At 44.9% G+C, this 25,200-nt stretch overlaps 1 protein-coding gene across 1 annotated transcript in view; it reads left to right on the top strand.

Moving 5' to 3' along the window:
- The window catches only part of NBAS (NBAS subunit of NRZ tethering complex), a 1,027,824-nt gene that overhangs the window by 428,155 nt on the left and 574,469 nt on the right, over positions 1 to 25,200 (top strand). Inside the window, 1 exon segment of the mRNA XM_075341124.1 lies at positions 3,437 to 3,666. Coding sequence (XP_075197239.1) covers positions 3,437 to 3,666 — 230 coding nt within the window.

The raw sequence follows: 25,200 nt of genomic DNA, 5'->3' as shown, positions 1-25,200 counted from the left end.
CTCTGAGCCGCCCTAGATATGTTCAGGCTTTCTGAGCCACGATATGTTCAGGCTTTCTGAGCCACGATATTTTCAGGCCCTCTGAGCCACGATATGTTCAGGCCCTCTGAGCCATCCTAGATATGTTCAGGCCCTCTGAGCCGCCCTAGATATGTTCAGGCCCTCTGAGCCACGATATGTTCAGGCTTTCTGAGCCACGATATGTTCAGGCCCTCTGAGCCGCCCTAGATGTGTTCAGGCCCTCTGAGCCGCCCTTGATTTGTTCAGGCCTTCTGAGCCGCCCTAGATTTGTTCAGGCCTTCTGAGCCACCCTAGATATGTTCAGGCCCTCTTAGCCGCCCTAGATATGTTCAGGCCCTCTGAGCCACGATATGTTCAGGCTTTCTGAGCCACGATATGTTCAGTCCCTCTGAGTCGCCCTAGATGTGTTAAGGCCTTCTGAGCCGCCCTAGATATGTTCAGGCCCTCTGAGCCACGATATGTTCAGGCTTTCTGAGCCACGAAATGTTCAGGCCCTCTGAGCCACGATATGTTCAGGCCCTCTGAGTCGCCCTAGATATGTTCAGGCCCTCTGAGTCGCCCTAGATATGTTCAGTCCCTCTGAGTCGCCCTAGATATGTTCAGTCCCTCTGAGTCGCCCTAGATATGTTCAGGCCCTCTGAGCCACGATATGTTCAGGCTTTCTGAGCCACGATATGTTCAGGCCCTCTGAGCCACGATATGTTCAGGCCCTCTGAGCCGCCCTAGCTATGTTGAGGCCCTCTGAGCCGCCGTATATTTGTTCAGGCCCTCTGAGCCGCCCTAGATGTGTTCAGGCCCTCTGAGCCGCCCTAGATGTGTTCAGGCCCTCTGAGCCGCCCTAGATTTGTTCAGGCCCTCTGAGCCGCCCTAGATGTGTTCAGGCTTTCTGAGCCACGATATGTTCAGGCTTTCTGAGCCACGATATGTTCAGGCCCTCTGAGCCACGATATGTTCAGGCCCTCTGAGCCATCCTAGATATGTTCAGGCCCTCTGAGCCACGATATGTTCAGGCCCTCTGAGCCACGATATGTTCAGGCTTTCTGAGCCACGATATGTTCAGGCCCTCTGAGTGCCCTAGATATGTTCAGGCCCTCTGAGTCGCCCTAGATGTGTTCAGGCCCTCTGAGCCGCCCTAGATGTGTTCAGGCCTTCTGAGCCGCCCTAGATGTGTTCAGGCCCTCTGAGCCGCCCTAGATGTGTTCAGGCCCTCTGAGCCGCCCTAGATGTGTTCAGGCCCTCTGAGCCGCCCTTGATTTGTTCAGGCCTTCTGAGCCACCCTAGATTTGTTCAGGCCCTCTTAGCCGCCCTAGATTTGTTCAGGCCCTCTTAGCCGCCCTAGATATGTTCAGGCCCTCTGAGCCACGATATGTTCAGGCTTTCTGAGCCACGATATGTTCAGGCCCTCTGAGCCACGATATGTTCAGGCCCTCTGAGTCGCCCTAGATATGTTCAGGCCCTCTGAGCCACGATATGTTCAGGCTTTCTGAGCCACGATATGTTCAGGCCCTCTGAGCCACGATATGTTCAGGCCCTCTGAGCCGCCCTAGCTATGTTGAGGCCCTCTGAGCCGCCGTATATTTGTTCAGGCCCTCTGAGCCGCCCTAGATGTGTTCAGGCCCTCTGAGCCGCCCTAGATGTGTTCAGGCCCTCTGAGCCGCCCTAGATTTGTTCAGGCCCTCTGAGCCGCCCTAGATTTGTTCAGGCCCTCTGAGCCGCCCTAGATGTGTTCAGGCCCTCTGAGCCGCCCTAGATATGTTCAGGCTTTCTGAGCCACGATATGTTCAGGCTTTCTGAGCCACGATATGTTCAGGCCCTCTGAGCCACGATATGTTCAGGCCCTCTGAGCCATCCTAGATATGTTCAGGCCCTCTGAGCCGCCCTAGATATGTTCAGGCCCTCTGAGCCACGATATGTTCAGGCCCTCTGAGCCACGATATGTTCAGGCCCTCTGAGCCACGATATGTTCAGGCTTTCTGAGCCACGATATGTTCTGGCCCTCTGAGTGCCCTAGATATGTTCAGGCCCTCTGAGTCGCCCTAGATGTGTTCAGGCCCTCTGAGCCGCCCTAGATGTGTTCAGGCCTTCTGAGCCGCCCTAGATGTGTTCAGGCCCTCTGAGCCGCCCTAGATGTGTTCAGGCCCTCTGAGCCGCCCTAGATGTGTTCAGGCCCTCTGAGCCGCCCTAGATGTGTTCAGGCCCTCTGAGCCGCCCTTGATTTGTTCAGGCCTTCTGAGCCGCCCTAGATTTGTTCAGGCCTTCTGAGCCGCCCTAGATTTGTTCAGGCCCTCTTAGCCGCCCTAGATATGTTCAGGCTTTCTGAGCCACGATATGTTCAGGCCCTCTGAGCCATCCTAGATATGTTCAGGCCCTCTGAGCCGCCCTAGATATGTTCAGGCCCTCTGAGCCACGATATGTTCAGGCTTTCTGAGCCACGATATGTTCAGGCTTTCTGAGCCACGATATGTTCAGGCTTTCTGAGCCACGATATGTTCAGGCCCTCTGAGTCGCCCTAGATATGTTCAGTCCCTCTGAGTCGCCCTAGATGTGTTCAGGCCTTCTGAGCCGCCCTAGATATGTTCAGGCCCTCTGAGCCACGATATGTTCAGGCTTTCTGAGCCACGATATGTTCAGGCCCTCTGAGCCACGATATGTTCAGGCCCTCTGAGCCATCCTAGATATGTTCAGGCCCTCTGAGCCGCCCTAGATATGTTCAGGCCCTCTGAGCCACGACATGTTCAGGCTTTCTGAGCCACGATATGTTCAGGCCCTCTGAGCCACGATATGTTCAGGCCCTCTGAGTCGCCCTAGATATGTTCAGTCCCTCTGAGTCGCCCTAGATGTGTTCAGGCCTTCTGAGCCGCCCTAGATGTGTTCAGGCCCTCTGAGCCGCCCTAGATGTGTTCAGGCCCTCTGAGCCGCCCTAGATGTGTTCAGGCCCTCTGAGCCGCCCTAGATGTGTTCAGGCCCTCTGAGCCGCCCTAGATGTGTTCAGGCCCTCTGAGCCGCCCTAGATGTGTTCAGGCCCTCTGAGCCGCCCTAGATGTGTTCAGGCCCTCTGAGCCGCCCTAGATGTGTTCAGGCCCTCTGAGCCGCCCTAGATGTGTTCAGGCCCTCTGAGCCGCCCTAGATGTGTTCAGGCCCTCTGAGCCCCCTAGATGTGTTCAGGCCCTCTGAGCCCCCCTAGATGTGTTCAGGCCCTCTGAGCCCCCCTAGATGTGTTCAGGCACTTCTTTATTTACCGGCCCTATATCAGGCACAGGACTTCATTCAGATGTCATATCTGACTAAAAAAATAAAGCAACCAGAGCACATACTTACTGTTTAGTGTCAGGATGTTGGCGGAGTATCACCTCTGTCGTGCCTACATGCTGATATACTGTGTCTGACTTTCCAACCCTTGTTTTTCACATTTCAGATATTTGCTGAGAGTTTGCTTTGCTCGGGCCGCCATGAGAACATCCAGCTTGCCGGACACATGATGCATTGTAATGCAACCTCCGTAGACCTTCCCGTAAGCATCAACTCCAAAGGCAAGCCCCAGTACAGGGTTAACTACGAGAAAAGCGTGGAACTGGTGCTGGCTGCCAGCAGAGAATACTTCAATTCTTCTGCCACCCTCACTGATAACTGCATGGATCTCGCCAGGTATGTCACTAATGTTCTGGGAGAGTTCACATAGTTTTAATCAAATAACTTAATTATCTGCCGCATTGTGACGTTTAGTTTCTTCATACAGTGTGTACATTGATCAACTTTAATTTTGGCTTCATTTTAGTCAAAGTGGCTGCTAATGAATATAATACCTTTTATCCCTGTCCATGTTAAAGGGATTATTCAACCGGGCAAAATTGTATTGGAAACCATTTATAATGTTCTAGAATAAAGAAAGAAAACCATACGCTCCTCTGCCGGTATTCACGTCTTAGTGGTCACATACTTGCCCCCGACGTCTGGCTGCTAAAGCCAATTATAACCTGAATTGTGACTGAATTATGAATTGTAACTAGTGATGAGTGGGCACTACCATGCTCTGGTGCTTGGTACTCGTAACTAGTGATGAGCGGGCACTACCATGCTCTATTGCTCACTACTCGTAACTAGTGATGAGCGAGCACTACCATGCTCTGGTGCTTGGTACTCATAACTAGTGATGAGCGGGCACTACCATGCTCGGGTGCTCTGTACTCGTAATTAGTAATGAGCGAGCACTACCATGCTCAGGTGCTCGTTACCTATAACTAGTGATGAGTGAGCACTACCATGCTCGGGGGCTCGGTACATGTAACTAGTAATGAGCAGGCACTACCATGCTCGGGGGCTCAGTGACCATAACTAGTGATGAGCGGGCACTACTATGCTCAGGTGCTCGTAATTAGTGATGAGCGGGCACTACCATGCTCTGGTGCTGAGTACTCGTAACTAGTGATGAGCGACCACTACCATGCTCGGGTGCTCTGTACACGTAGTTAGTGATGAGCGACCACTACCATGCTCGGGTGCTCTGTACTCGTAACTAGTGATGACCGAGCACTACTATGCTTGGGTGTTTGGTACTCCTAATGAGCAGTTGGATGATCTTATGGGCACAACTCAAATACCAGAGTATAATTTAAGTCAATGGGGAGCAAAAGCATTTTTCCGGAAGAGTTCCCGGAAAAAATGCTCATTTCCTGATTGACTTCTATTATACTCAGGTACTTGAGTTGCGGGCATCTGAGCATCCAACTGCTCGTTACGACTACCGAGCACCAACGCATGGTAGTGCTCGCTAATCACTAGTTACGAGTACCGAGCACCCGAGCATGGTAGTGCTCACTCATCACTAGTGACCATTTAACACATGAAAGTGCTCGCTGATCACTAATGGTCTCCAGTTCTTGTGGTTTATCTCAGTGTAATTCTACAGTCATCCTCTAGTGGCCACTGCTGGATAAATGTGTGATCGGTCACAACTCTTCCCACCGGATTGTCCCCAGGCTCAGCCGCGAGACTTGCCTGCAGTTTTTACCCCTTTGAGTGCAGGGGATTTCTTCAATTTGTACCTCGCACATGAGAACAATCCGTACCGCTTATGACAATCGTGTATATTGACTTCATACTGTACCAATCTTCCCCAAATAAGTTTGACTCCTAAAGGGATTTTGCAGGCGCACTCCCTAATTGAATAACGTAGGTGGATTTCTGTGACCCGCTCTGAGCTGCCGCTCTTTGTGATTTTTTTTTTCATTGTGTGTTGAGGCATTCAGAAGTTTTAATGGAATATTTACCAGCGCTTAGCTGAGTACAGCAATAACAAGTTCACGGTTTAAAGTAGAAAAGTTTCATTTCACCGGCTAAGTTTTAATAAGCTGAGTCTCCGTTATCTGCGACTTACCGGCGATCTAATTTGTTTCGAAGCGGGTCAGAACCTCACACAGAAACTGACTCGCTTTAGTTAAATATTGTCGGTTTTTAATCCGAACTTCCTGCAGGTATGCAGCATCATTGTTACATTTTAATGGTGATTTCTCTGGATGTAGAACTCTCGAGGAGACGGATGGTGGTAATGATGCCGGCTCAGAAGAACATGTCTTGTCAATTTTAAATGAATATATACCGATTAGCCATGACATTACACATCTCTGACCCAGCAAGGCGTGGACTCGTGCGCAATCGGATGGAGATATGTGGAATTTAGAGACAAAAATATCACCTTGAAGTTTTTCTCATGTTCTTCACATTATTTCTGGATAGTCTATGCAGTGTGGTAGCCACATTGTTCGGCTGAAAGAGGAGACTGTCATTAGGCAACCCTGCAGTTATGAAGGGGTGTGCACTATTTAAGGAGATGGTACTTGTCACATCCACATCAAGGTTTTGCAGTAGAAGTCTCCGATGGCTTGTCTTTCTCCAACAATGCATCCAGGTGCCATCTCTTCCCCAAGTAAGTGACACACCCGAACATGGCCATCTATGGAAATGTGAATCAGGCAAGGCCTCCTTCCTCCACCGCTCCATAGTACAGGTCTAATTCTCACATTTTGTAGGCACCTTAAATGGAGTTGATCATCACAGAATGACTGTTCCAACCAAGCTTATATCCAGGGGTGGGATTCAGCCGGTTCTGGAGAACCGGTTGTTAAAATAGCAGCCAGTTCCCAGAACCGGCAAGAAACAGATCTGGCGATCCGGTTCCCTGTATTCATTTGTGCTAGTGTCTAGCACACTAGCACAAATGAATCTCCATACCTCCGCGCCGCACTTCCTGGTTCAGTGAAGCCTGTCGGCTCCCTGACCCGGCGTGTGGAGACGCGATGACGCTGCACAGAGGTCACGGCAGTGTGAGGAGGTAGCTCCTCCTCCTGCCGTCTGTCAGCGTCACTGTGACTGCAGAGAGCCGCGGAGGAGGACGGAAGACAGAGAAGCAGCCGCCGGTGTTTGGAACAAGGTAAGCGCTTATAGAGCCGAAGATGCAGGGAGAGGGGCCGCATAAGAGGGCAGCTATATGGGGAGAGAGGCTGCATAAGATGGGAGTTATATAGGGAGAGGGGCTGCATAGATGGGAGCTATATAGGGAGAGGGGCTGCATAGATTGGAGCTATATGGGGAGAGGGGCTGCATAAGAGGGTAGCTATATGGGGAAAGGAGGCCACATAAGATGGGAGCTATATGGGGAGAGGGGCTGCATAGATGGGAGCTATATGGGGAGAGGGGCTGCATAAGAGGGCAGCTATATGGGAAAGGAGGCCACATAAGATGGGAGCTATATGGGGAGAGGGGCTGCATAGATGGGAGCTATATGGGGAGAGGGGCCGCAAAAGATGGCAGCTATATGGGGAGAGGAGGCTGCATAGATTTGAGCTATATGGGAAAAGGAGCACATGGGATAAGATCTGCTGGGAAAATAAGCCATGATGGGATGGGATCTGCAGGGGAAAGAGACCACATGGGATGGGATCTGTAGGGGAAAGGAGCCACATGGGATGGTATCTGCACTGGAAAAGCAGCCACATGGGATGAGATCTGTACGGGGAAGGTCGTCCATTCCAATTTTAGCAGGGCTCCTTTAGTAATAATTTTTAAAAGTTGTAGAAATACCATTTAATACAATATGACTGAAAGTGACGAGAACAACTGGTGCTGGACAGGAGAGTGAAAGTATAGGAGGGGAAGAAGGGGAAAGATTATACTTTAACCCCTTCACGACCTTGGACGGATCTATCCGTCCAGGATCGTGTCCCGTTAAGCTGTTTTCAACAGCTGACATGTGTGCCTGCTAGCCGCGGGTGGAATCGCTTCCACCCGCGGCCATTAACCCCTAAATCTTGCTGCCAAAGTCTGGCAGCAAGATTTAAATGCGCGCGGCCATGTTTGTTACTTACCGCCGCCCCCACCGGAAGTCACGTGTGTTATCACGTGACTATCGGTGGTTGCCATCGTAGCACAGGGTCATGTGATGACGCCTGCTGCTACGATGTTTCACTTTCATTTTCCCTCGGCCGAGAGCAGAGGGAAAACCAAAGTGACTGAATCTGCTGATTACAGCTGTATAGCTGTGATCAGCAGATAGCGATCAGCGATCGGATTGCTGATTGCTATAGCCCCCTAAGGGGACTAGTAAAATAAAAAAAAAAGTAAAAAAAAAAGTTTTAAAAAATAAAAAAAAAACAAAAAACCTAAAAGTTCAAATCACCCCCCTTTCCCCCCATTGAAAATTAAAGGGTTAAAAAATAAATAAATATACACATATTTGGTATCGCCGCGTTCAGAAATGCCCGATCTATCAAAATATAAAATCAATTAATCTGATTGGTAAACGGCGTAGTGGCAAAAAAATTCCAAACGCCAAAATTATGTTTTTTGGTCGCCGCAAGTTTTGCGCAAAATGCAATAACAGGCGATCAAAACGTAGCATCTGCGCAAAAATGGTACCATTATAAACGTCAGCTCGAGACGCAAAAAATAAGCCATCACTGAGCCATAGATCCTTAAAAATAAGAACGCTACGTGTTTCGGAAAATGGCGCAAAATGTGCGCCACTTTTATTGGACAAACTTGTGAATTTTTTTAACCCCTTAGATACAAGTAAACCTATACATGTTTGGTGTCTACAAACTCGCACCGACCTGAGGCATCACATAGATACATCAGTTTGATCATATAGTGAACACGGTGAATAAAACGTCCCAAAAACTATTGTGCGATGACACTTTTTTTGCAGTTTTTCCACACTTGGAATTTTTTTGCTGTTTTCCAGTACAATATATTGTAAAACCTATGGTTTCATTTAAAAGTACAACTCGTCCCGCAAAAAACAAGCCCTCATATGGCAAGATTGACGGAATAATAAAAAAGTTACGGCTCTCGGAAGAAAAGGAGCAAAAAACAAAAACGCAAAAACGGAAAGTGCCCGGGGGCTGAAGGGGTTAAATTACTTGTATTTTTTGGTTGAGGAAAGTGCGTGAAAATGGGTGTGGCTAACAAAAATGGGTGTGGTTACAGAATGGGTGTGGTTTTCAACTGGGCGGGGTTTACAGAGAACCTGTTGTTAAAAATTTGAATCCCACCCCTGCTTATACCCTCAGGGCATTGTGGCGCGGCCAAACATTTAAGTACACCTTTCCACTTGCCATATTTCCTTCCCTTTTGATTGACATCTCTGGTTTCATAGAAGGGCTGAGACAGATGTGATACAAGTTGGCGAGAAGGTGCCCTTAAATGTTTGGCACCACCTTGGTTCACAAAGTGCCCGTACTTTGTTTGAACAGCCATATTGTGCTGGCAGAATCCCTTTGAACAACTGGTCAAGGTCAACTTGATGCTGACTAAGCTACACCCAGATACATGTTCTAAAATGTTTTGACTATTTCTAGTATTAACTTTTTTTTTTTTTCAACCGTTTGTTCTACAGCGGCTCTTGTGTAATTAGAATCAGATGGACAAATGCATCAGGGAGGATTAGCCGCCCATGACTCCTGTTGTCGTCCCTTGGACCACGTCATCTTTTTAGCCTGGAACATCACCATTTGTTAGGTGTAAATCTCTGAATATCGAGAAGACCCCTTAATAAGTGTATCAAACACCGCTTCTAGCCTTCACAAATTGGTCAGTCACTCATATCTTTCGTGAAGGAGTTCGGTAATTTCTTCCCAAAAGAAGAGTTGAGTTAGTTAATGGTCTTGCTTTGGATAACGTTACAACTAAATATGTCAATGGAGATGCCATTATCCAAAGAAATTAAAAAGTGTATCCATTGATTTTCTACTATTACCATACTTGGAAAGAATTACAAGAACTGAGAGAGCTTTTTGAGACTATGAAACAAGAATCTTGGTGCCAAATATTTCGGTTGCAGACCATATATTTACACCAGATGATTATTATTATTATTATTATTATTATAGCGCCATTTATTCCATGGCGCTTTACATGTGAAAGGGGTGTACATAATAGGGACAAGTACAATAATCATTAACAATACAAGGCACAGACTGGTACAGGAGGATGGAGGTCCCTGCCCGCGAGGACTCAGTCTACAAGGCATAGGTGAGGATACAGTAGATGAGGGCAGAGCTGATTGTGCGACGCTGTATCAGACTGAGGGTTACGACAGGTTGTAGGCTTGTCGGAAGAGGTGGGTCTTCAGGTTCCTTTTGAAGCTTGTCAAGGTAGGCGAGAGTCTGATGTGTTGAGGCAGAGCATACAGATTCTACAGAATGGAGCTCACTCTTAGTTAGCTCATGATTTCTGTATCTATCTCTTATCCATGGACTTTGAGGTGAGTAGCACCAATATTTATCAAGCTTGTGTCTTTCATGAGGAGTGGGAGAAGGAGAGGACCAAGGAGATATGACATGTAGCTAACTTAGCACAAACCCCAGATAATGCCTCTCGGCCCAATATATACCCCAAAGATTCCAAACTGCTTCAAAATGATCAAATGTGTTATTTATTAAAGCTTTGCTTATCTTGCATCCAGAAATGTAGTGTCTAATTTGCAAATACTGAGAATTTGAGAGTAACTTAATACTAAGTGGTGGTTTATCAATAGGCAGTAGGGCCCTAGAGTGTACATCAATAGTGATGAGCGGACTCGCAGATAATCAGGACTGGCAAGTCCCTGGTATCTTTTTTTTTTTTTTTCCGGTTCCGGTCTAGAACCCAATCCCTATATGGGTCTATGGGGATCAGAATCCGAGATTAAAAATGTTGGTAGACGAGATAGGAGGATAGGCGAGTGCATGCTGCACATGCTTATCTTTCATTTTTCATTGAATATGCACTGCTTTCCACGCCCATTGGTGCCTGTGATTGGTTGCAGTCAGACACGCACCCACACTGAGTGTCAGCGTGTCAGCTGACTGATTCCATTTACAGGCACTATGCTTGTCTATATCATAGGCCTCGGACACACTGGCATATGGCTTCTGATGCAAGAGCATCGGATGCGACATGCTAATGACCCTTGGCTCCGTCTTTGCAGCAAGCATGAGCCAAGTATCATGTGACTGTGATCTGATCCTGTGATCGGATCACAGCTGAAGAGGAGAGGGAGGGATTACTCCCTCCATCTCCTCCATTGTCAGCCTGTGCAGTCCGATGTTTCTCTCGCACCCATAGACTTGTATGAGTGCGAGTTGAGCTGCAGCATTGTCTTACATGGGGCTGAGTGCAATGTGAGATTTTTTTGCATTGCACTTTAGCAAGTTATACACCAGTGTGACTCTACCCGTACAGTAAAAATAAATTAATAAAAATTTGGTTTAGAGTTCCCCCCCATATTATGATACCCAGCATAGATAAAGCGCACGGCTACAGGCTGCAGCCCCCAGCCCTCTGCTTATCTTGGCTGTGTATCAAAATAAGAGGAACCACATGCGGCTTCTTCTTTTAAATTATATAAATAAATAATAAAAAAAAATATAGCGTGCAGCCCCTTCCCCCCCCCCTCCCAATTTTGATACCCAGCCAGATCAAGCCCAACAGTTGGGGTCTGGTATTCTATGACTGGGGAGAGCCATGTTAATTGGCTGTCCCCCAGCGTAGAAATATAGAAATAGCAACCTGCTGCTGCCCAGGATTGTTGCATATATTAGATGTGACAAGCCCGGCCCTTAACCCGGCTCTTCACGATTGCCCTTGTGCGGTGGCAGTCAGGGTAATAAGGAGTTAATCGCAGCCCACAGAAGCCACTAAGCCCTAGATTAATCATGACAGGTGTCTAGGAGATTCCCCCCCCCATCACTAATCTGTAAGTGAAAGTAAATAAACACAAACACCGAAAAAATTCTTTATTTGGAATAAAATACAAAAAACACCCTCTTTCACCACTTTATTAACCCCCAAAACAACCCTGCAGGTCTGACATAATCCACACGAGGTTGTGACTGCAGACAGCGACTGAGCAGTGATGAGTGATGACAGCACTCAGGTTATTTGCAGTCACAGGTGGAAACCTCCATCAGGGACTAGTCGCAAGGGTGTTAGTTCCTGCGCTCATTTCGCCCTCTTAGCGTGGTAGCACCCCCACAGGATTGTGCTAATCATGCCATTCGATGCCCACTGCCAGCGTCCTCACCAGTGGTGACACACATACCTATGTCCATTGCTGCATGCTCAGACGCTGGGCACTGCACATGACCAGGTCACCGCACTTCTGGTCACGCGCACTATTAAGCTATGTGTATGCGTCCCAGCTTCAGACAGGTCTAGTGGGCATGGCTGTAAGTTCCAGGGACCTCTGATCATGCGCACTGCCCGTTGTTTGAAGCTGTAAAAAACGGACAGGTACGCGCGTTACCACTGGTGATGACACTGGCAGTGGGTATTGAATTGCATGTTAGCACGCCCCTGTGGGTGTACTTACATTCTAAAGGGTACTTTTCACACTACGACATCGCAAGCCGATGGTAGCGATACAGAGTGCGATAGTACCCGCCCCCGTCGCAGCAGCGATATCTTGTGATTGCTGCCATAGTGAATATTATCTCTACAGCAGCTTCACATGCACTTACCTGCCCTGCGACGCCGCTCTGGCCGGCAAACCGCCTCCTTCCTAAGGGGTTGGGTCGTGCGGCGTCATAGCGACGTCACACGGCAGGCGGCCAATAGAAGCAGAGGGGCGGAGATGAACGGGACGTATCCCGCCCACCTCCTTCCTTCCTTCCGCATTGCAGCCGGGACGCAGGTAAGGTGATGTTCCTCGCTCCTGTGGCTTCATACACAGCGATGTGTGCTGCCGCAGGAACGAGGAACAACATTGTACCGTCGCTGCTGCTAAATTATGGAAATGTCGGACCCTACACCGATCATACGATAACGACGCTTTTGCGTCACTTTCGATTTGACCCCACCGACATAGCACCTGCGATGTCGTAGTGTGCAAAATACCCCTAAGAGGGCGAGAGCGCAGGAACTAACGCCCTTGCGACTAGTCCCTTTGCTCATTAGCATATCATAGAGGATCTTTAGAAATACTTTTTCTCTAGATTATGGCTGCAGGTTGCTATTTTTAGGCTGGGGGCGGCCTAATAACCATAGGCCTCCCCAATCTGAGAATACCAGCCCCCAGCTGTCTGACTTTATCATGGGTGGGTTTCAAAATTAGGAGAACCGCATGCTGTTTTTTTTAAATTATTTATTTAAACAATTAAAAGCAAAACAAACCAAATGTTTTTCCTCTTATTTTGATATACAGCCAAGATAAGCGCAGGGCTGGGGGCATTCCTTCCTTCTAGAGAGCTTCACCTAATGGCCTCCACACGGCGCAGTAGTACCTTGTAGACCTTTACAGATTGAGTTACAACATAAATGACAAGCCTCCTCATACATATCATCTTCCACAACACTTAACTCTCTGCTTTTTACTCCTTCTTGTGGTTAGAATATTATTACAATATTGTTTTCTTGAAAGTATTTATAGAATAGGCGGCCGCCTTCAGTCTTTTGAGACCTCCTTTTCTGCTTGATGTAATTGGTCATGACAGGGTGTTGATAGCAATTGATTTTTCGTCTGTACTCCTTTGTCAAGAAGAAAATCAAACTTGCATTCGTTTATGGAGAATCTAGAGCGGCGCTTTGGTCTAGCGAAATGTGTTAATGCATTATACATGTAGGTAAATGTCAGCGACTCGCGTCGCCCAGGTGGTAATGGCCGGGTCTGTGAAGCAGAGCTCTGAATCACTATCACTGTAGTGACCTTGCTTGTACTTTCCCCCTCTCCCTTAAGCAAGAACATATTTGTTACGGTCACTGGTACAATATAATCCATGCACTGTGACTACATAGAAACAGAGCTGTCCAAGCTATTCATAGCGGCCTGTGCATTAATATGCCACCACCAATGTGTGTATACATACAGGTGTGTGTGTATATAATATATATATAATTACATACATACACACACGCACACACATACACACATACACACACACACACACACACACACACACATATATATATATATATATATATATATATATATATATATATATATATATATATATATATATATATATATATATATATATATATATATATATATATATATATATATATATATATATATATATATATATATATATATATATATATATATATATATATGTATATGTATACACACACAAATTGTCTCTCCAGTAAGGGAGACAAACTCTAGCACAGCGCCACCTATTGGAAGTAGCGATCCTAAAAGTCACAAGTGGATTTTTAACAACCCTTTGCAATATGACTCAGGATATATAAGCCAGATCAGAATCCCAATTTGCACATATATATATATATATATATATATATATATATATATATATATATATATATATATATATATATATATATATATATACATATATACATAAACACACACATGCATACACGCAGTGGGAAACATAAAAAAAAAAAAAATATTTGATACACTGTTGATATTGCAAGTTTACTTGCCTACAAAGAATGGTGAGGTCTATAATTTTTATCATAGGTAACTTCAACTGAATCGCCCGAAAATCACATTGTCTGATTTTTAAATAGTTAATTTGCATTTTTCTGCATGAAATATGTATTTGATCACCTACCAACCAGCAAGAATTCTGGGTCTCACGGACCTGTTAATCTTTATTTAAGAAGCCCTCCTGCTTCTTAAATACTAGTTACCTGTATTAATTGCACCTGTTTTAGCTTGTTACCTATATAAAAGACTCCTGTCCACACACTCAATCATTCATTCATTCATTCATTCATTCATTCTCCGACTCCACCGTGGCCAACACCAAATAGCTGTCTAAAGACACCAGGCACAAAACTGTAGGCCTGATCAAGGCTGGGATGGGCTACAGGACAATCAGCACGCAGCTTGGTGAGAAGGCAACAACTGTTGATGAAATAATTAATCAATGTAAGAAACACAAGATTACTGTAAATCTTACGCTGTCTTGGGCTCCATGGAAGATCTCACCACATGGGGAAAAGATGATTCTGAAAAAGATCAGGAATCAGCCTAGAACTACATGGGAGGACCTGGTCAATGACCTGAAGAGAGCTGATACCACAGTAGGAACATACTACGCCGTCATGGATTAAAATCCTGTAGGGCGCTCATGTCAGCACATGTTTAGACCCATTTGAAGTTCACCAATGACCATCTGGATGATCCAGAGAAGGTCAGATAAGACTAAAGACTAAAATAGAGCTTTTTGATATCAACTCCACTCTCTGTGTTTAAAGAATGAAGAATGATGAGTACAACCCCAAGAACACCATCCCACCTGTGAAGCATAATACTTTGGGAGTGCTTTTCTGCAAAGGGGACAGGAAGGCTGCACTGTATTAAATGGAGAATTGATGTGGTCATATATTGCGAGATTTTGGCCAATAACCTCCTTCCCTCAGTAAGAGCATTGAAGATGGGTCATTTATGGGTTTCCAGCATAACAATGACCTGAAACACACAGCCAGGGCAACTAAGGAGTGGCTCTGTTAGAAGAATAACAAGGTTCTGGAGTGTTCTAGCCAGTCTCCAGACCTGAACCCAATAGAAAATCTTTGGAGGGAGCTGAAACTCAATATTGCCCAGCGACAGCCCCGAAACTTGACAGGTCTGGAGAATATCTATATGGAGGAGTGGGTCAAAAGCCCCACTGCAGTGTGTGCATCCTGGTCAAGAACTACAGAAGAACTTGGTAAACTCTGAGTAAGGGTTTATAGTCAGAAACACGTCAGGGAAGTGATACATTTTTACTGGATGTACATTGTTTTTAATGAATATTTTTTCACTAATAAAGTTTGAACACATGATTTTAAGGTAGTGCTGATCCTCCCTTTTTTGTAATAAAAATGAATGGTAAAGATAAAATATAAAATGTGTATACGGGACCCCTATGAATGTGGGAGACAGATTTGCCCTGTTACAAAAAGGTGCAGTATTTATCAAAATTCTGGCTCGCAACCATGAAGTTCCTAGGCATGCTCTGAAACAATTCATGTGGAGCAAAACGTATTATTAGTTCTCAAGGATAATTCTGGCGCAGGAGATCTCCAAACTCCTGCTTTTTGTAAGTATATTTTATCTATGGAACAGTGAGTTACAGCCCATTGTATCCATAGGCGCAACCTTGGTTTCTTTTACAGAAACTAAACACGATTTTATAAAGCTGGTATATAGCAGACATTACCAGTAATATAACATATTGGCAATGTACGGATTATAATAGCTGGATGGATTATTATTTTTATATTTTATATTACTCTTGTATTATATTTAAAATTTTACTTCATAATGGGTGTATCTTCATTTGTGGCACAAAGTGAGCATTCAAGTTACTACACATTTCAATCCATTGATGATTGAATAGAATGTCAATTTCATTACTTTAATAATACACAGTACAGACCAAAAGTTTGGACACACCTTCTCATTCAAAGAATTTTCTTTCTTTTCATGACTCTGAAAATTGTAGATTCACATTGAAGGCATCAAAACTATGAATTGACACATGTGGAATGAAATACTTAAAAAAGTGTGAAACAACTGAAAATATTTCTTATATTCTAGGTTCTTCAAAGTAGCCACCTTTTTCTTTGATTACTGCTTTGCACACTCTTGGCATTCTCTTGATGAGCTTCAAGAGGTAGTCACCGATGTGCCCTGTCAGGTTTAATAAATGGGATTTCTTGCCTTATAAATGGGGTTGTGACCATCAGTTGTGTTGTGCAGAAGTGTGGTGGATAAACAGCTGATAGTCCTACTGAATAGACTGTTAGCTGCTTTTTTATTGCCATAATACAAAGTCTAAGTAAAGAAAAACGAGTGGCCATCATTACTTTAGGAAATGAAGGTCAGTCAGTCCGAAATATTGGGAAAACTTTGAAAGTGTCCTCAAGTGCAGTGGCAAAACCCATCAAACGCTACAATGAAACTGGCTCATACTCTGCTGCGGAGGATAAGTTATCCCGAGTCACCAGCCTCAGAAATCGCAGGTTAACCTCAGCTCAGATTAGAGACCAGGTCAATGCCACACACAGTTCTAGCAGCAGACACATCTCTAGAGCAACTGTTAAGAGGAGACTTTGTGCAGCAGGCCTTCATGGTAAAATAGCTGCTAGGAAACCACTGATAAGGACAAGCAACAAGCAGAAGAGACTTGTTTGGGCTAAAGAACACAAGGAATGGACATTAGACCACTGGAAATCTGTGCTTTGGTCTGAGGAGTCCAAATTTGAGATCTTTGGATCCAACCACTGTGTCTTTATGCGACGCAAAAAAGGTGAACGTATGGACTCTAAATGGCTGGTTCCCACCGTGAAGCATGGAGGAGGTGGTGTGATGGTGCGGGGGGGCTTTGCTGGTGACACTGTTGGGGATTTCTTCAAAATTGAAGGCATACTGAACCAGCATGGCTACCACAGCATCTTGCAGCGGCATGTTATTCCATCCGGTTTGCGTTTAGTTGGACCATCATTTATTTTTCAACAGGACAATGACCCCAAACACACCTCCAGGCTGTGTAAGGGCTATTTGACTAAGAAGGAGAGTGATGTGGTGCTACGCCAGATGACCTGGTCTCCACAGTCACCAGACCAAAACCCAATCGAGATAGTTTGGGGTGAGCTGGACCACAGAGTGAAGGCAAAAGGGCCAACAAGTGCTAAGCATCTCTGGGAACTCCTTCAAGACTGTTGGAAAACCATTTCCGGTGACTACCTCTTGAAGCTCATCAAGAGAATGCCAAGAGTGCGCAAAGCAGTAATCAAAGCAAAAGGTGGCTACTTTGAAGTACTTTGACCTAGAATATAAAACATATTTTCTGTTGTTTACACTTTTTTGTTAAGTATTTATATCCACATGTGTTAATTCCTCTTTTTGATGCCTTCAATGTGAATCTACAATTTTCAGAGTCATGAAAAGAAAGAAAATTCTTTGAATGAGAAGGTGTGTCCAAACGTTTGGTCTGTACTGTGTATTATTAAAGTAATGAAATTGACATTCTATTCAATCATCAATGGATTGAAATGTATAGTAACTTGAATGCTCACTTTGTCCAAACTTCCAAACTTTTGGTCTGTACTGTATACCTGTATACATTTTAGTGTTTGATTATGAAAAAAAAATAAATATATAATATATATATATACGGTGTGTGTGTGTGTGTGTGTGTATATATATATATATATATATATATATATATATATATATACATACATACATACATACATACATACATACATACATACATACATACATACAGTGCTGGCCAAAAGTATTGGCACCCCTGCAATGTTGTCAGATAATACTCAGGTTCTTTTTAAAAATGATTGCAATCACAAATTCTTTGGTATTATCTTCATTTAGTTTGTCTTCTATGAAAAAAAATAAGAAAAATTGTCATAAAGCCAAATTAAATATAATTCCACACCAAACATAAAAAAGGGGGTGGACAAAAGTATTGGCACTGTTTAAAAAAAATCATGTGATGCTTCTCTAATTTGTGTAATTAACAGCCCCTGTAACTTACCTGTGGCACCTAACAGGTGTTGGCAATAACTAAATCACACTTGCAGCCAGATGACATGGATTAAAGCTGACTCAACCTCTGTCCTGTGTCCTTGTGTGTACCACATTGAGCATGGAGAAAAGAAAGAAGACCAAAGAACTGTCTGAGGACTTCAGAATCCAAATTGTGAGGAAGCATGAGCAATCTCAAGGCTACAAGTCCATCTCCAAAGACCTAAAAGTTCCTGTGTCTACGGTGTGCATTGTCATCAAGAAGTTTAAAGCCCATGGCTAACCTCCCTAGATGTGGAAGGAAAAGAAAAATTGACAAGAGATTTCAATGCAAGATTGTGCGGATGGTGGATAAAGAACCTCGACTAACATCCAAACAAGTTCAAGCTGCCCTGCAGTCCGAGGGTACAACATTGTCAACCCGTACTATCCGTCGGCGTCTGAATGAAAAGAGACTGTATGGTAGGATACCCAGGAAGACCCCACTTCTTACCCCGAGACATAAAAAAAGCCAGGCTGGAGTTTGCCAAAACTTACCTGAGAAAGCCTAAAACGTTTTTGAAGAATGTTCTCTGGTCAGATGAGACAAAAGTAGAGCTTTTTGGAAAAAGCCATCAACATAGAGTTTACAGAAAAAAAAAGAGGCATTCAAAGAAAAGAACACGGTCCCTACAGTCAAACATGGCGGAGATTCCCTGATGTTTTGGGGTTGCTTTGCTGCCTCTGGCACTGGACTGCTTGACCGTGTGTATGGCATTATGAAGTCTGAAGACTACCAACAAATTTTGCAGCATAATGTAGGGCCCAGTGTGAGAAAGCTGGGTCTCCCTCAGAGGTCATGGGTCTTCCAGCAGGACAATGACCCAAAACACACTTCAAAATGCACTAGAAAATGGTTTGATAGAAAGCACTGGAGACTACTAAAGTGGCCAGCAATGAGTCCAGACCTGAATCCCATAGAACACCTGTGGAGAGATCTCAAAATGGCAGTTTGGAGAAGGCACCTTCAAATCTCAGGGACCTGGAGCAGTTTGCCAAAGAAGAATGGTCTAAAATTCCAGGAGAGCATTGTAAGAAACTCATTGATTGTTACCGGAAGCGGTTGTTCGCAGTTATTTTGGCTAAAGGTTGTGCAACCAAGTATTAGGCTAAAGGGTGGTTTACACGAGACGAGCTATCGTGCGATGCATCGTCGGGGTCACGGTTTTCGTGACGCACATCCGGCATTGTTCACGACGTCGTCTCGTGTGACACCTCCGAGTGACGCAGTATTGCTGACAAATCGTGAGTCGTGTACTCGTCGTTTACTTTCAAAATATCGTTTATTTTTAATGGCGCCGGTTGTTCATCATTGCAGGGTTTTGGGAATTGCAGGGGTGCTAATACTTTTGGCCAGCACTGTGTATATGTGCGTGTATATGTGCGTGTGTTTGTGTGTGTGTGTGTGTATATAGGTGTATGTGTATATATGTGTATGTGTGTGTGTGTGTGTATATGTATATATATATAATATATATATATATATATATATATATATATATATATATATATATATATATATATATATATATATATATATATATAAAGCTGAATGTGTGTGTTTATGTATGTCCGGGATTGGCATCCACACCGTCGCAGCTACAGCCACAAAATTTTGCACACTCATACTTCTGGACCCCGAGAGCGTCATAGGCTATGTTTTGAGGGGAAATTTTAACCCCGCTCTTTACAGTTTTCACCAAAAAACCTGCCTCCATTAAAGCGAATGGAGCTGGGAGCCACAGTGCAGCCAGAACTTCAGAAGAATGCGCAGCCACACCCTTATATGGAATGTTGGCGTGTCACAATGCAGCCAGGGAAAGAGGCAGACACAGACAGGGAAAGAGGCAGACACAGACAGGGAAAGAGGCAGACACAGACAGGGAAAGAGGCAGACACAGACAGGGTAAGAGACAGACACAGACAGGGTAAGAGACAGACATAGACAGGGTAAGAAATAGGAATAATGACTTGAAAAATCCAATAGCTATATGCAAGAGTGAAAATGTGAAAAATGGAATCTGCATTACTGCCATGAACATATGAATCAAGAGAAATTTAGCTACTGAATTGATCAATGCAATAGAGCCCCAACACTACGCCAAAGTATTTCTCTACGTTGGGGTCCCTAGCTTGTGTGTGTCCTCTCATGCAGTTAAAAAACTTACCGTGTATGGGAAGCTGAGACCCAGGCTATTTATGCGTATGATATGGATTGGCAATAGGTGTGTATGGGGTGGGTTCACAAACGAAAAAATACTAACAAATAGGAATAACGTTTGGAACACCATTCTAAGTCCGAACTGGGTGCAAAAACCTAAAAAAACATCACTATGGGGAGATAAGGTATGCACACCAGTGACTATGTAAGGGGAATACATGAAATAGCAGAAACTGCTGTGTGAATACTGACTTGAAAAATCCAATAGCTATATGTAAGAGTGAAAATGTGAAAAATGGAATCTGCATTACTGCCATGAATAAATGAATCAAGAGAAATTTAGCTACTGAATTGATCAATGCAATAGAGCCCCAACACTACGCCAAAGTATTTCTCTACGTTGGGGTCCCTAGCTTGTGTGTGTCCTCTCATGCAGTTAAAAAACTTACCGTGTATGGGAACACACAAGCTAGGGACCCCAACGTAGAGAAATACTTTGGCGTAGTGTTGGGGCTCTATTGCATTGATCAATTCAGTAGCTAAATTTCTCTTGATTCATATGTTCATGGCAGTAATGCAGATTCCATTTTTCACATTTTCACTCTTGCATATAGCTATTGGATTTTTCAAGTCAGTATTCACACAGCAGTTTCTGCTATTTCATGTATTCCCCTTACATAGTCACTGGTGTGCATACCTTATCTCCCCATATAGACAGGGTAAGAGACAGACACAAAGAGACAGACAGACACAGGGAAATAGACAGACAAGGAAAGAGAGAGAGACAGAGAGATATATACAGAGGGGGAGACAGACAGAGAATGGGAGAGAAACAGAGAGACAGTTACTATCCCGGGCGTTAATATATTCTATTTATACATTCTATCCCGGGAATGTTAATACATTCTATTTTGTTAACAGCAGTTATTAATCCGGGCGAAGCCGGGTAGTACAGCTAGTATATATATATATACAGTTAGGTCCAGAAATATTTGGACAGTGACACAATTTTCGCGAGTTGGGCTCTGCATGCCACCACATTGGATTTTAAATGAAATCTCGACAACAGAATTCAAGTGCAGATTGTAACGTTTAATTTGAAGGTTTGAACAAAAATATCTGATAGAAATTGTAGGAATTGTACACATTTCTTTACAAACACTCCACATTTTAGGAGGTCAAAAGTAATTGGACAAATAAACCAAACCCAAACAAAATATTTTTATTTTCAATATTTTGTTGCAAATCCTTTGGAGGCAATCACTGCCTTAAGTCTGGAACCCATGAACATCCCCAAACGCTGGGTTTCCTCCTTCTTAATGCTTTGCCAGGCCTTTACAGCCGCAGCCTTAAGGTCTTGCTTGTTTGTGGGTCTTTCCGTCTTAAGTCTGGATTTGAGCAAGTGAAATGCATGCTCAATTGGGTTAAGATCTGGTGATTGACTTGGCCATTGCAGTAGGTTCCACTTTTTTGCACTCATGAACTCCTGGGTAGCTTTGGCTGTATGCTTGGGGTCATTGTCCATCTGTACTATGAAGCGCCGTCCGATCAACTTTGCGGCATTTGGCTGAATCTGGGCTGAAAGTATATCCCGGTACACTTCAGAATTCATCCGGCTACTCTTGTCTGCTGTTATGTCATCAATAAACACAAGTGACCCAGTGCCATTGAAAGCCATGCATGCCCATGCCATCACGTTGCCTCCACCATGTTTTACAGAGGATGTGGTGTGCCTTGGATCATGTGCCGTTCCCTTTCTTCTCCAAACTTTTTTCTTCCCATCATTCTGGTACAGGTTGATCTTGGTCTCATCTGTCCATAGAATACTTTTCCAGAACTGAGCTGGCTTCATGAGGTGTTTTTCAGCAAATTTAACTCTGGCCTGTCTATTTTTGGAATTGATGAATGGTTTGCATCTAGATGTGAACCCTTTGTATTTACTTTCATGGAGTCTTCTCTTTACTGTTGACTTAGAGACAGATACACCTACTTCACTGAGAGTGTTCTGGACTTCAGTTGATGTTGTGAACGGGTTCTTCTTCACCAAAGAAAGTATGCGGCGATCATCCACCACTGTTATCATCCGTGGACGCCCAGGCCTTTGAGTTCCCAAGCTCACTAGTCAATTCCTTTTTTCTCAGAATGTACCCGACTGTTGATTTTGCTACTCCAAGCATGTCTGCTATCTCTCTGATGGATTTTTTCTTTTTTTTCAGCCTCAGGATGTTCTACTTCACCTCAATTGAGAGTTCCTTAGACCGCATGTTGTCTGGTCACAGCAACAGCTCCCAAATGCAAAACCACACACCTGTAATCAACCCCAGACCTTTTAACTACTTCATTAATTACAGGTTAACGAGGGAGACGCCTTCAGAGTTAATTGCAGCCCTTAGAGTCCCTTGTCCAATTACTTTTGGTCCCTTGAAAAAGAGGAGGCTATGCATTACAGAGCTATGATTCCTAAACCCTTTCTCCGATTTGGATGTGAAAACTCTCATATTGCAGCTGGGAGTGTGCACTTTCAGCACATAATATATATATAATTGTATTTCTGAACATGTTTTTGTAAACAGCTAAAATAACAAAACTTGTGTCACTGTCCAAATATTTCTGGACCTAACTGTATATATATATAACACACATTTTTTGGGGGGAGTTTTCTGCTTCAATTTAGAAGAAAAAGCAAATATTAAATTTCTGAGCTATGCTAATGCCATCGTCTAGTCCATCTTCTGATTTCTAGCTAAATCACCCACTGCACATTGAGACTTTTTTTTTTTAGTGAGATTTTCCCAGTTAATTTTTTTTTTTTTTGTACTTTGTGAGCACTGTGTTGTTGAGTCTGTAGACCTGCCTCCTGCAGCGTGACACATTACATAGTGCCTATAGTTCGTGAGAGCGGCACCTCTAATTAATTTCACACCATCTTCAGGCAGGTGGTAGCTTGACTTGTGTGTGTGTGTGTGTGTGTGTGTGTGTGTATATATATGTATGTATGTATGTATATATATATATATATATATATATATATATATATATATATATATATATATATATATATATATATATTGTGAGGTAGCGTCGTCGGCTGCGCTGCAGAAGACACGGGATCCAGGCACCAAGGTTCACAGCACACGGTTTATTCCAAAGAAAAAGTCCACAATAGTACATATGTGCCTTTCCGGCAGAGAACTCAGGGAGATGTGATCACTCCCTCACACCCGGCACACCTGCCCTTGTTCCTGAATCTATTTAACCCTTCCTTCAGCCTGTAGGGAAACAGCATTAACCCTATAGTGGATTATCATGGAGTGAGCACAACCGGGGTGAGACATACCGGCCGTCATAGATAACCCCGGTCACAGTCTCACATACCCCCCCCCCTCAGTTCAAGCGTGCGGGGTTGAACTCCTGCCATCAAACACGGGCCGCGGGACAAGGCATCGGCGTTGCCCTGCAACCTACCGGCCTGGTGTTCAACCGTAAACCGGAAGTTCTGCAGAGAAAGGAACCACCGGGCATTCCGTTCCTTGGCGGACCTCATCCAGACCAGTGGAGAGTGATCCGTCACCAAGCGAAACTGACGTCCCAGCAGGTAATAGCGTAGGGACTCCAAGGCCCACTTGATCGCCAGGCACTCCTTCTCCACTACGCTATAATTCCGCTCGGGAGGGGTGAGCTTCCTACTTAAGAAGGTGACGGGGTGTTCCTCCCCCTGAACCACCTGAGACAGCACTGCCCCCAGGCCGACCTCCGAGGCGTCAGTCTGTACTATGAACTCCTTCCGGAAATCAGGGTTGACCAGAACGGGCTGTCCGCACAGGACCTCCTTCAGGGCCCGGAAGGAGTCCTCGGCCTGCGGAGTCCAGCGCACCATGACGGACTTCTTGCCTTTGAGAAGGTCCGTCAAGGGGGCTGATAGTCCCGCAAAATCTTTTACAAACCTCCTGTAGTACCCCACGATACCCAGGAAGGCCCTAACCTGCTTCGTGGTCAGGGGTCTAGGCCACTTCTGGATCGCCTCAACCTTGTTAATTTGGGGCTTAATCACTCCTTGGCCTATCACGTAGCCCAAGTAGCGGGCTTCCGTGAGTCCCAATGCACATTTCTTGGGATTGGCTGTCAATCCGGCTGTTCGAAGCGCGTCCACCACCGCTTGTACCTGTTCCAAGTGAGTCTGCCAATCGGAGCTGTAAATAATGATGTCATCAAGGTACGCTGATGCATACGCCTGGTGGGGTTCCAGCACTAAGTCCATCAACCTCTGGAACGTGGCCGGAGCGCCATGTAACCCAAAAGGCAAGACAACATAGTGGAAGAGACCCTCCGGCGTAACAAAAGCGGTTTTCTCCTTGGCGGACTCCGTCAGTGGCACCTGCCAGTACCCCTTGGTCAGGTCGAGCGTGGTAAAATATCACGCCTGTCCCAGCCTATCAATCAGCTCATCCACCCGGGGCATGGGGTAGAGATCGAACTTGGATATTTCGTTCAATCTCCTAAAGTCATTGCAGAACCTTAAGGAGCCATCGGGTTTTGGTATTAGGACAATCGGACTAGCCCATTCACTCCGGGATTTTTCGATGACCCCCAGGCGTAACATTGTCTTTACTTCCGATATGGCTTGTCGTCGAGCCTCCGGTACTCGGTATGACTTCAGGCGTACCTTCAGGTGGGGCTCGGTGACAATATCATGTCGTATCAGACTGGTCCTACCGGGCAGCTCGGAGAAGACATCGGGGTTCTGCTGAACCAACCGTCTGGCCTCTCGCCTCTGTGTCTTGGTGAGGGCTTCTCCAATCCTTACTTCCGGTTCGTCCTCTCCGGAGGTCGCTGGAGCCGGATGTGAACGACCCGAAGAGGAGGGAGGTGGGGAAAAAACAGCCATCAGGCTTTCCCGTTCCTGCCAAGGTTTTAATAGGTTGACATGGTATATTTGTTCAGGTTTCCGCCTACCGGGCTGCAATACTTTATAGTTAACCACCCCGACTTTTTCCTTTATCTCGTA

This window comes from Anomaloglossus baeobatrachus, chromosome 3, assembly GCF_048569485.1.
Source record: "Anomaloglossus baeobatrachus isolate aAnoBae1 chromosome 3, aAnoBae1.hap1, whole genome shotgun sequence".
NCBI classification, from domain to species: Eukaryota; Metazoa; Chordata; class Amphibia; order Anura; family Aromobatidae; genus Anomaloglossus; species Anomaloglossus baeobatrachus.
This window is presented reverse-complemented; position numbering and strand designations above follow the sequence as displayed.